This window comes from Centruroides vittatus, unplaced genomic scaffold, assembly GCF_030686945.1.
Source record: "Centruroides vittatus isolate TY-2023 unplaced genomic scaffold, ASM3068694v2 contig_1074, whole genome shotgun sequence".
NCBI lineage: Eukaryota > Metazoa > Arthropoda > Arachnida > Scorpiones > Buthidae > Centruroides > Centruroides vittatus.
In genome coordinates, this window is record NW_027120692.1 from 324,231 (window position 1) to 336,986 (window position 12,756).

Here is a 12,756-nt window from a genome sequence, read left to right on the forward strand (position 1 = left end):
GCTACCTGTAATACCAAGACAATGAGATATGGTCTGCAAATCATGCATGTGCAGTCAAAATTGACAACTTCCCATGGCTGGACTTTGCAATGGGTTGTTTATGTTGACCATTTAGATTTATGGAATCACACAACTTTTACTGATGAGAAGAAATTTAACCTGGATGACTCTGATAGTGTGCAATACTATTGGTATGATGTACTATACGTTACTAACTTCATCTTTTATCATGTCGTGTACAAGGCGGATCCATGGTGGTGTAGGCAGCTTTCACTCATCAGTTAAAATCAATTACTGTGTTGCTTTTATTTCATCTTGTTCAAAGGCAGTTGACTATCAGGATGTATTGAGAAATTATCTTCTATCATCCAGAAATGAAGCAGTAGACGAACATTTTATTTTCCAGCAGGATAATGCTTGTATTGATAACACTGCTTCAACAATGACACGGTTTGTCTGACAAAGATATCATTGTTTTGCCTTGGCCATCGTCTATCCCGGATTTAAAACCAATAGAAAACCCTTGGGATTATTTAGAAAGTATGGTTTATGCCAATGGAAAACAATTTAATAATGTTTTTGATCTTAAAAAGCAATTGTGACTGCTTGAAATAAAATTGGTACAACTCTTACAATGGACTGATTGATGTTATTCGGGTTAATGATAAACAAATTAAGTATTAAACATTGTTTTTCCCACTTTATTTTGTTTTTGTGGTGTTTTTTGATCATGGTCTAAAACTTTTTCTAGGACTGTATATTAAAAGCATTTTAACTTGAATTTAACACAAATTTAACAAAAAGTTTACAAGTTTAGCATGCATAAATCATTAAAAAAAAAAAACGCGGAGAAATGAGAACGTTTACAGAGTTCACTAGAGTTGTGCACTAAGCGACAGCTGCGAGGAACCTTTACCGACCTAACCCTCTAAACACACCTGAAATTTCCCTAAAATTAACAGAGTTTTCCCTTAATAGCGTTGCTCCAGGTGTAACACGTATCAAAAAATATCAGTTTTTCGACAATCCAGAGAAGAACAATTTTCGCGTTATGACGTAGGCGACTAGGGCACAGCTGTGGTTTTGTGTTAGCTCTGTGTGTTAGGACTAACACAGTTTGAGTTAAAGCCACAGATGAGCAAAAGCACCATGTGATGACAATTGTATAGTTATGTGATAAACAGTCGTATCTGTATTATGCATTTCCTGCGGGTGCGCAGCTTTATGCCTTTAAGTGTCATGGCAGAAGCGCGTTCAATTCGTTTCAAAGATGTCGGCCCAATTCGGGGTCTGGTAGTTATATGTCGTTGGAAATACCCGTACAGAATGGCAAAATACGCCTATTACATTTAGGAATAATTTTGTCTGACGAAAATAGGCAACTCTACGGTTCCATTTTATTTTTAAATTAGTTACTCATTTTTATCACAGGAAAATTTTACGGATAACAAAATTAAAGTTAAAATAAAAATATTTGTTATTAATGAAATATTTGTTTAAGCTGGTCGTATTTTTCGGGCATGCAGTCAATTATCGAGCAATTGTTGTTTTACCAAACGTGCATTCGAATATCGAATTATTCGAGTTTGGAGTACTGTAGTTCGTGTACTGAGGCACTACTGTATACATTTCTAGCGCTGATATTTTAAATTAACAAGAATAACTTTGTAGAGGTCGCCTTTCACGAAACTTTTCTTCTGTTATCAAGTTTCCTTTTAATGATAAAGTTTTCAGTATTTTAATTAAATCGGTTTAATTAACTCCAAGCATGAAAATTCAACTGCTTATAACTGTAATTATTTCTGTATTAATTTATATTTCGTATGAAGAAACTACTGATGAATTTTGCTGTAAGTAGGGTGGATCATAATGATGACAATTTATAGCTAAAAAAAAAAACGAGCAATTATTTATTGTGACATCGTCACAATGCCGGGCTTCAATTTTTAATCATATTTTTAATTTATTTAATTTAAAATGTATGGTCTTAACCTTAAATTAGTAGTGGTTTGCCCCTGTACATCATACTTTTCCTTTAACAATAGAGTCGTCTATCCAACAGGTTACAATTTTTTCAAATTGCAGGCCAACAATACAAATTTTTGTTTCTTTTCTATTGTTTCTTTTCAGCGGAACCTGCTAAAGGCGCAAAATTTTGGAAATGCTACCTTAGAAAGCTGCCCGATTATCAGCGTACAGTAAGTGTATTTAACTATTGTCATTGACATCTTTATTATAGTTGCATGTTTAAATTATACAGGATGTATATATATATTTTTCAGTTTTTCGAACAATTAGCTGATTGTGTGATTACGAAGAAAGGGTTTTCAAATAGAAACAGAGCTTTAGTATATTTCTCGTGCACCGATTTTTCTCTATTAGGAAATGTAAGACTTAACTATTATGTGATGATAAAATATCTTTATATATCGTGTAATACAGTATTAACTTATATTACAATAAGAAATATATTTATCATTTCAGGTTGTACACTGTTTTCAAATGAAACGTTTGGTAAGATAAAATTGTCTAATTTGTATATAATAAATAACGAAATTTAATTAAATTAATAAAAATGTTAATCAAATTGTATATATTGATATAATTACATTGAATTATGTTCTGTTCATTATTATCATCATTATATATATATAAGTTCTTTTTAATTTACTTTTTTCTTTAGAAAAGTAATGGCATGCCTACTGAAGCTGATGAAAATAAAGCCGCGAAAGTTTTCAATTGATGTTTCCAAAGAGCTTTTCCAAACGAAGAATGAACCTTAAATTATAAAAATCGTTATCAATTATAAAATTTGCACATTTGTTCATATTCTACTTTTTAATTATAAATGCCCATTAAAATGTTTTCAAATTATTAAAGTACTTATTATTATTATGCGGATAAAGCCGCACGTATGACTATTGGTAACGACAGGACGAAATTTAAAGTCAACAAACTGCACCCAATAATGTATTATAGCAATTTTTTGCGTCACAAAAAATTAAACTTCAATAAATATCGAATCTTTAAACAGTTAATATTAAATTTAATAAGTTTATTAAATATAAAAATGTATATACAATCGTGAAGATTCCATGTACAATTTTAACTGTTGAAGTAATTATGATCCTGCTTTGGACATTAATCGATTGCAATGTGTTGTGTTTTTGGTTAAAGTTCAACGTGGAAATGGTTTCCTCCCGTATTGCATTACTCTGCGGTGAAATGTTTTACTAGTAGAACACCGGTCGAAATATTATAAGTTGCTTTGGCCAGTTATAGTCGTTTAAACAGAGTGTTTTTATTAAACACGAGAACACTGCTTAATGTTTCGTTGTCACTTTGGCCATTGTCGTTGTTCTATGCACTTTAACAAGTGGAAGAACGAATCTCGAATGTTGTCGAAGTATCCAACCGTAAATTGGGATGGAAAGTCAAGTCCAGTTGATTAACTCCGGATAAAAGTGTCATACTCGGGTGAAAGGTCACTTCCGAGTGGAAAGTATTTGTTAATTTTCATTTTGTTTTAACAATTCGATTGGAAAACTAAAAATGAAACGACCGAATCGGCTCCATCCAAAATAAAGGTAAAGATCGGATTCCTCTGAAGGAAACCGATCAATTCTTATTGAAAACCACCGCCGCTAATTGTGATATTTTGCGTATCAAAGTTAAAAGTACTTAAATCTAGAAAGATCGTAGTCCAAACTTACTTATAAATCGCCGCAAATCTCTAGAAAACACTCGCAATAAATAATCGCACGAGTCAACAATAAATCCTCTCTCAACAACAAGAAAATGTTATTGTTGCGTAGCGACTCAATTTAATGTTAAAAAATTGGATTCTGAAGTGAATTTCGTGATCTCTATCTGTAAAGGGTAGGATTTCGATGGATCATTGCACGAATTTGTCTAACGCCTTCAACTCGTCCTCACAGAGACAAGCTGCTATAATCAATTCACATAGAGTTAGGATATGTTCGAACACTATCTTTAAATAAGGAGATAGTATGAGAAAAAGATAGAAAACGGGGTTAGAATTAGAGGGAACAACGGTAGAATCTTGCAAAACAAAATTAAAGTAAAGCAATATAAAGCAAAAATTGGAGCTCTGAATGATGACAGTTCCTTTTAAACAGTTAATAGAGAGGTTGAGGCCGAAGTTTTCAACGCGAAAACCTGTACGTCGGACGTTCAGCGTCGCTTTCCTGTAAGCCTAGAAGTTTGACAATGGCGTTTGGAATGTCGAGCATGATTCCACAGACTTTCCAAACGCCATTGTCAAACTTCTAGGCTTACAGGAAAGCGACGCTGAACGTCCGACGTACAGGTTTTCGCGTTGAAAACTTCGGCCTCAACCTCTCTATTGTGTTCAACATTGACTTGTTGTCAAACAACAATTAATTGAGTTTAATATTTTGATTGGTATTATCTTAATTTTATTACTATATTTCAAAGTATATACAAAAACTTGATTACCATCGCAATATATAAGAAATTTTGCTTTACTTCTGTTTTTTACGATTATAATATACACCTATATAAGGCAATAGGTATGATATTAAGGCAAATAACTGGATGGCCAAGATGGCAGTTTTAGCAAGCCAAATTTGAATCTGAGTCAGATCCGTAGAAATATTAATGAGTAATCTGGTCCAGATATGTCACATTGCATTTGTCACAGCTATATAGTTATATAGTTTAAACCGGAAATCACGTTATTTCAGTATAACTATATACAGACTTCCGGTTCAAACCGGAAGTTACGTTATTTCAATTCAAAAATGTCCCTCTAAAAGGAGAGCAAAATTCTAGTTACTTTTTCAAAAATGTTCAATGTCACCAATTACTCGCATCGCTTAGGAATGGAGATCCCCGCATCACTTAGGTCTCTGTATAGCATGAGTGACTTAAGCTGGAGCTGTGCATCTAAGTGTTGTTATTTTGTTTGGTGACAAATGTTTGCCTGTAGATGTACTGTTTGCCAAACTATTTGTTAAATAACCAGCTCACGTGCATCTATTTTTCGGAACTATGGATCACAGTACGGTACTCAGCCAGGACGAATATTTGTCTATTTTTGGTGTGGATGAAAAGACCGAGTCTGAATGGGAAACGACAAGCATTCGTGTATATTTGCCAATACCGAAGTTCGTCATTAGAGATTTGGTAAACACTGAATATGTAGTGTCGGCTTTATACAAGTAAAATGTTTTGCTTTGCAGCGCCAAAAGTGCCATAAGATAAGTTTTGGTATTCATTTTCTTTTTACAGCCAAGTCTTCCGCACGTTCTGAAATGTTTACCGTATCAGATTTAGTTGCATTTGTACAGTACTACTGAATACCTCTCTAGACAAGACGGAATAGATGTACAGTACATTAAGGTAATATGGCGTCCATAACTTAATTATGCTAATTACAAGTGGGATAAATGGATTAACTCGTAATGGGAATGCCAGCTTGGATGAAAAATGAGAGAATGCGGTTGAATGTAGAATTATGCAAAATTTAAGAAGCGTGAAATGTTAATTGTTTTCTAAGAGTTAGCTAAGAAAAATACATAATCATGTAGACATTCGTAAGCAAATGATATGGGAATCCGAAAATTTTTACTTGGAGTTTTTATAACTTAATTTGCTAATTTAGAAAGTTAACATAGAAATAATGCGTTCATATACTGTGTGATCTTTTGGAATATCTTGTTAAATCAGTGCAATATTTTTATATTCTTAACCTATTTAAATTTAACTTCCGAATCTACAGATAAATATTTCCTCTCAAGTATTACGAAGTACTTCTTATCGACATGTAAAATTATTCCAGGAAACAATTAAGAAACGTTGAGAAAACTAATTCTTAATTACATCCTCAAATTTTAAAACATTTTTCGTGTCGGAACAAAGACAATAAAGATGAATAAATTACCGTAACGAAGATAAAATTTTATACATGCAAAAATATTTTCTTTGGGTTTTGTTAACATGAAGAGCGTGTGAAATTTCAATCCAATATTATAATAAAATAAAGCAAAATGTATTAAAATAAATTATGTTCTTATTTAAATACTGTATATGTATAATACTGTAATTCATTTTTTCAGCCAACGTGTGATTAAAAACACAAAAAACACAATTATTAAATTCATACTTTATAAAGTATGCACATTGCAGGCTCACTGTGCACACTTTGTAAAATGTTGTCTCCGCTCGTCAAATAGTCCGTGTATTACTTTTTTTAATGAAAAAAATAGAAATATTGAAGGTAGAGAAACATCCTCTTAAATGGATAAATCGCATGTGTTTAACTATCAAATAAGTATTAGTACTACGTATTACACGACTTGTATGTGGAGACGTTCTCCTTGTTAGTGTCGAATAAGAAAATTAATTGTTGTGCTCCTTAATACTCATACATAGAGTACAGCGCTATATATTAAGATGCACATTATACATAAAATAAACAAGATATATTTCTAGCACTCAAATATTTTAAATTAACAAGAATAATTATGTAGAGGTCGCCTTTCACGAAACTTTTCTTCTGTTATCAAATTTCCTTTTAATGATAAAGTTTTCAGTACTTTAATTAAGTCGGTTTAATTAACTCCAAACATGAAGTTGCTGCTGCTTATAACTGTAATTATTTCTGTATTAATTTATATTTCGCATGAAGAGTCTACTGATGAATTTTGCTGTAAGTAGGGCCATAATGATTATAATCTACTGCTACAAAACATTCACAAATTCTAGTTTCTTTTCTTATGTTTCTTTATAGCAAAACCTGCTAAAGGTGCAAAATTTTGGAAATGCTCCCTTAGAAAGCTACCCAGCCATTACCGCAAAGTAAATATATTTAATTATTGTCATTAACACCCTTTTTTATAGTTGCATAGTTAAATTATATAGAATGTATGTATATTTGTTTCAGTTTTTCGAACAATTAGCTGATTGTGTGATTGCCAAGAAAGGCTTCCCAAATAGAAACAGTGCTTTAGTGTATTTCTCGTGTACCGATACTTCTCTATTAGGAAAGGTAAGACTTAAGAAATTAATTATTAGATGACGATAAAATATCTTTCTTAAGGTTGTTAGTATATGATATATAAATGTATTTATTATTTCAGGTTGTAAAATGTTTTGAGAGAAAACGTTCGGTAAGATAAAATTGTGTAATGTGTATATGATAAATAATGAAATTCAATCAAATTATTATATATGTTACAGTAAAAACCCGTTTTTAGTTAAAACGCGTTTTAACTAGTTGAAACTAGTTTTTACTGGATGTCATTGTTAAAACTAGAATTTACTGCTAGTCAAAAATGAATTTGAGTTAAAACTAGTTTTAACTAGACAAAACGGGTTTTAACAAAATGGCTTAGTAAAAACTGTTTCGACCAAGGTCATTCAGCTAACACGTCCCTATAGTATAGTGTATGATGAATTTCGTATCGCTTTAACCCTTTTCCCCCGACATCTCGTTTACGTTTATTTTGCGATCCCTCCTAAGGCAATATAGGTCAGTCAGGCGATATTATTTTAAAAGTTCACCAAAAATCAAATTATCATTATATCTATACGAAAAAAAATCACTTACATTTATTAATAACTTTAGTTTTAAATACGATATTTTTCAATGCATTTTATCAGAAAAATTTATAAGAAAAAAAATAATATATTTCAGAACTGACACACAAACTTGATAATTTGTAACATTTTGTGAAAATTAACGTTGTCTAGTTACGTAGTTGTTTGCTGGCACTGAGCCAGAAAGACGTAGAATATTGTTTTGTACAATTCGATATAACACTTATGCATGTATGTTTATTCGTTGTGAAATTATCGCACATTATATCAAACATTTGTTTGAAATCAAAATTTTATACTGCTATCAACTAATATAATGAATTATTATACTTTATTCACTTCGTATCGAACGAGATTATATCTGTTGTTAATAAATTTTACAAAAATCGATATTTACCAAAGTAACGATAAATCGGTACCCTCGAAGTTTTGCTTAAAAAGCCAGGGTACCGTCGATCGGTGCCTTCGGGGACAAAGGGTTAATTAATGTTAATAACACAGATGTGTGACCAATATTTTCAATAAATATCGTATTAAATAATACAAATGTTTTAATCCCAATCATCACTTTATTTATTTCCCCCAAAGATATTTATGTAGCTAAAATTAGTTTTAACTAATGTTAAAAGTTAAAACTAGTTTTATCTAAAATCAAATTATGTACAGCAGTAAATTCTAGTTTCAACTAGTTAAAACGCGTTTTAACTAAAAACGGGTTTTTACTGTAACATATGCACATGTCCAAAACGTAAGGATGAACAAAATTGCTAACGGTAAGGGTGAGGGTGCTAGAAAGTCACCGAGCCTTCCTAGAAAAGCCTTCCACGACGTGAGTGCTGACTTACGTCATGGAAGGCTCGTTATCAAAGTGGGCATATTTCATACTGACAGATAAGAACGATCGCAGAGGGGTAGAAACGGGGCATTTACTCTTCCCTAGGATCGAGTTAAAAGTTTATGTAAATTGTAAGGGCACATATCTCAATTACTTCTACAGTGATTGAGATATGTGATCTTACACTTTCGAACGTGGAACTCTTTCATGCAATACTGTATTCTATAATCTACTTGTTAAAAAACCCTACAAGTAGTTGTGTATTACCTTCTGTTAGACTTCAAGTCATGAAATTCATGCCATATTTGTCTGTTTTCATCTACACTTCTCTCTAATCATGTACAAATGTCGTCAGTCCCTAAGTTTTGGACACGTGTGTATTAATCAAATAATATATAATTTTATTGAATTACTGTATTTTTAATACTGAATTCATTATTGTTATCGTTAAATAAATAAAATTATATATACACTTTTTCTTTAGAAAATTAATGACAAACCTACTAAAGCTGATGAAAATAAAGCCGCAAGTGTTTTTGATAATTGTTTCAAAAGAGCTTTTCCAGACGCCAAATGAATTCGACTCAAGTCTATAAAAATACATCTATTAATCTATGTATTTGGCTCATTTGATCATACTCTGATTTTTTATTAAATGTGATTAAAATTTTTTCAAATTATTAGAGTATTTATTATTATTAAACCTATTGGTATAGAAATAATAGCGCACGGTTGATTGCCGAGACTTCATTAGTCTACGCAAAAATATTTTACTTCGCTTCGATTAAAATTCGAATGATCCACTGTCCAGGGGCGTATTTAAGGGAGTGCAGGCTTTACCCGCACAACCTTAAATACGCCACACATGTCAAGTATTAGCGAAAGGATGAAATTTCAAGTCAACAGAATACGCAATAAACTATTACTGCGATTTTATGCGTATATTTTTTCGAATAGCCACAAAAAATTACTATTAAGTAAAAAAAATAAAAATTGAACAAAATCCAATAAACCGTAATAAAAAAAAAGGATGGCCGAACTGGGTAAGACGTCAGCCTGTTGCTGAATAGATAAAACTGAACACTAGTATTTAGTCCCGGGTTCGTGTCTACCGATACTCTTCATATGTGTAACACTCTTGGCAGATTGCTCTTATACGTAGCGTGTCTAAGAAGTTCGGTGAATATTAGAATATCTTGAATGCAACGCATGCGACAAGTCCGAGTACGTACAGAAGTGTCTCCCAGTGTGGAATACGCATGGTGCAAGTGGGCTTCCGCCACGCTTACTCGAGCACAGTCTGTATGAGATGGCGTCAAAGAACAACGGGGATAACGGCACAACATGGAAGTTCCGAAACGTTTTTCTGCAGCGCTCACGGCCAGTTTCATTAGACTGGGAAATGCGTTTTCCGCACAATATCATGCCAGCGTGCTGTGCGATCCTTGTACACTAGTTCTTGGCTCAGTATGGTGACTGTTTTGGATTATCTGCTGTATTCTCCCGATCTTGCGTCTGCGAAGTTTTTTGTTTCCTCACCTCAAAAAGGTCATTTTTGCTGACATTTCTGTGATTCGGGTTGTGTGACAGCAGTTCCTAAGATAATTTCCAAATAAGACTTTTCCAATTGTTTTCAGAAGCTTTACAACATTGTCAAAAGTGTGTTGTGTCTCTTGGAGAACACTTTGAAGGCCAAAAATGTAATTCTGTGTATCTTTGTTTTGTTGCGTTTCTTCTGACATTCAACGAAATTTTTAGATACATCACGTATATATACCGGATAATCATAATCAAAGTACTGTACAAATGCCTCGTGTTAACTAATCGTATTGGATAGCAATCAAGCTACTTAATCTAGTCAAAAATAATGATTTTTGTGTGTTTTTTCGTCTGTAAATTATTATTCTTACATTTTACACACAAAACATTATCACATCTTCCTTAATAGAGTGATTTTGTGAATACGTCTTCATAAATTTCGACGTAATTGTACAGAAGTAAAATGTATTTATTTGTAATCAGTTTATTGACAAAATCATTACATAACAGCTGAATTTTGAATATAATTATTAAAAAAAGTTCACAGTCAGTATGTGCAGAATTTACATATTTGTTTTTACCTTTACCATATACATTGAAAAAGCTTTAAAAATGATTGATATTGGGCCATCTCTTAATCATGTAGTTTGACCTGTTCTGTCAAAACACGCTTCTTCGAAATGTTTTGAACAGAGCCTGGGTGGTGTAGGTTTCCAGCCCTTGCCCCTAGAAATAGCATTCTTCCATTCGGCAACGAGCTTTTTAGAACATTTAGTGTATAAAATATAAAGACGGAGCAACATATGAATTCACACAACAGAATTGAAGTTTAGATGGACGGATATCCTCGTAATAAAATTATATTACAGGTAAAAAAGTGAATTATATCAGTAGCCTACCTATGAAATGTAACGCCTGGAGAGTGGAATCTGTTCTGTTTTAGCAACCATTTTATTGCTAGCAGGAAAAGTATAATGTACAGGGGTCACAACACTACTAATTTGAGGTGAAGAGCATATATTTTAAATTAAATAACTCGTTATATATCCATTTTATTTGAAAAAAATGTAAACATTAATGATACTGTTACAGTAAACACGCGTTTTTAGTTGAAACTAGTTTTTACTGGATGTCATTGTTAAAACCCGTTTTGTCTAGTTAAAACTAGTTTTAACTCAAATTCATTTTTGACTAGCAGTAAATTCTAGTTATAACAATGACATCCAGTAAAAACTAGTTTCAACTAGTTAAAACGCGTTTTTACTGTAACAATACCATATAAATATATAAATTTAAATATACAGTAAGCATACAGTTCTGCTACTCGGTGCGTTTTATTTTGGATTGCGTGTAGTGTGTCGTGCCAGTTAAATAAAAGTTTATAGTTAATAAATAGAGGGGGTGCAATCACGTGATATAACGTCATTGCTCCGCCCAAAAAGCAATTGTCCGCCATATTGGTTGCTGATTTCACGTTATCATGCTTGATCACTTTATTACGTCAACGTGGAAGAAAGGAATTTTATTGGCTTTGCAGCCGATTTAAAAGGTAATGATTTAATAAAATGTAAAGAACAAACTTTTTTTATTGAATTGGATCCATAAGAAATGAAACAAACGGAATTTTCATCCAACGATTTAACCACGTGGCCAACTGTAGAACATGGAGACACAGTAAATTATTTGGAAACTCCTTTACACAAAAACTCCTGATCAGGCCGATTCCAGGATGTATTAGTCTGGAATTGCTATTTATGTTAAGATTGTCTTGATAGATATTTGTGTTTATACTGTATAGGTGTATGTAGGCTGATGAGGAGTTTTTGTGCCCGAAAGGCATTCTACTAAAAATTTGATTGTGGTTAATTAAAAGCTAATTTTTGTAAAAATTTAGTCTATTTTGCTCCAGTCAGTCCCTGATGTAATAAGCCCTCCAATTTATTATAGCCATATTTATTAGGCTAATTAAGTTAATCCTAATAACAGAGACTTGCGCAACACAAAACCATAGTGACAAAAAAAAATTTAATGGTAATTATAAATACAACTTAACTTAAAATGTGACTAAATATAAAATTACAATCATCGTTATATTAACGCAGTTATGTTATTAGTAATGGAAAGTCTCACATGAAGATACGTACCTCTCCTACAAGCAAAATTAAATCATTACGAGTAAAAATCACGATGAATAAATCCGCTTGTTAAATCACTATGAGCATCGACTGATTTGTATGCCTTCATCTGATCCAGTGTGACAGCGTTAGTTGTTAAAACCAAATAATTTACTGCCTCCATGTTCTATAGTTGGCCACGTGGTTGAATCGTTGGATGAAAATTCCGTTTGTTTCATTTCTTATAGATCCAATTCAATAAAAAAAGTTTGTTCTTTATATTTTATCAAATCATTACCTTTTAAATCGGCTGCAAAGCCAATAAAATTCCTTTCTTCCACGTTGACGAAATAAAGTGATCAAGCAGGGTAACTTGAAATCAGCAACCAATATGGCGCCTGTATATGTGAGCGAAGTCATGTGACGTCACGTGCACCCCCTCTATAGTTTAAAGTTAAAATTTATATGTTTTAAGTTAGTTAGTTGGTTTGAGTTTTTGGCACAAGAGCCATATAGGCTATGCTGCGCCATGCCAAATAGTAAAATGAAACAAAGCTAAATATATATATCAAAAAATATTAATATAACAAAAAAACAAACAAGTGCAAATAAACAGAACAAAACAAATATAAGTATATAACAAATAAATAAATAAATAAATTAGTTAACTCAAATCTCTTTATT

The 12,756-nt window shown here is 32.3% G+C and overlaps 1 protein-coding gene across 3 annotated transcripts; it reads left to right on the forward strand.

The window, feature by feature from the left end:
* The first annotated feature begins 1,656 nt into the window (after nucleotides 1-1,656).
* LOC136973311 (uncharacterized) lies at nucleotides 1,657-9,099 on the forward strand. Of its 3 annotated transcripts, none has more exons than XM_067268059.1 (5): nucleotides 1,657-1,850; nucleotides 2,131-2,198; nucleotides 2,283-2,387; nucleotides 2,485-2,514; nucleotides 2,684-2,798. In XM_067268059.1, exons 1-5 carry the CDS (start codon nucleotides 1,769-1,771, stop codon nucleotides 2,741-2,743), a joined length of 345 nt encoding a protein of 114 aa, XP_067124160.1. In that variant the 5' UTR covers nucleotides 1,657-1,768; the 3' UTR covers nucleotides 2,744-2,798. The 3 variants fall into 3 exon arrangements, with proteins under 3 accessions (XP_067124160.1, XP_067124145.1, XP_067124152.1); XM_067268044.1 differs by lacking the exons at nucleotides 2,131-2,198; nucleotides 2,283-2,387; nucleotides 2,485-2,514; nucleotides 2,684-2,798 and adding exons at nucleotides 6,776-6,843; nucleotides 6,929-7,033; nucleotides 7,125-7,154; nucleotides 8,904-9,099 and having other exon boundaries at nucleotides 1,697-1,850; XM_067268051.1 differs by lacking the exons at nucleotides 1,657-1,850; nucleotides 2,131-2,198; nucleotides 2,283-2,387; nucleotides 2,485-2,514; nucleotides 2,684-2,798 and adding exons at nucleotides 6,576-6,694; nucleotides 6,776-6,843; nucleotides 6,929-7,033; nucleotides 7,125-7,154; nucleotides 8,904-9,099.
* The last annotated feature ends 3,657 nt before the right edge of the window (nucleotides 9,100-12,756 follow it).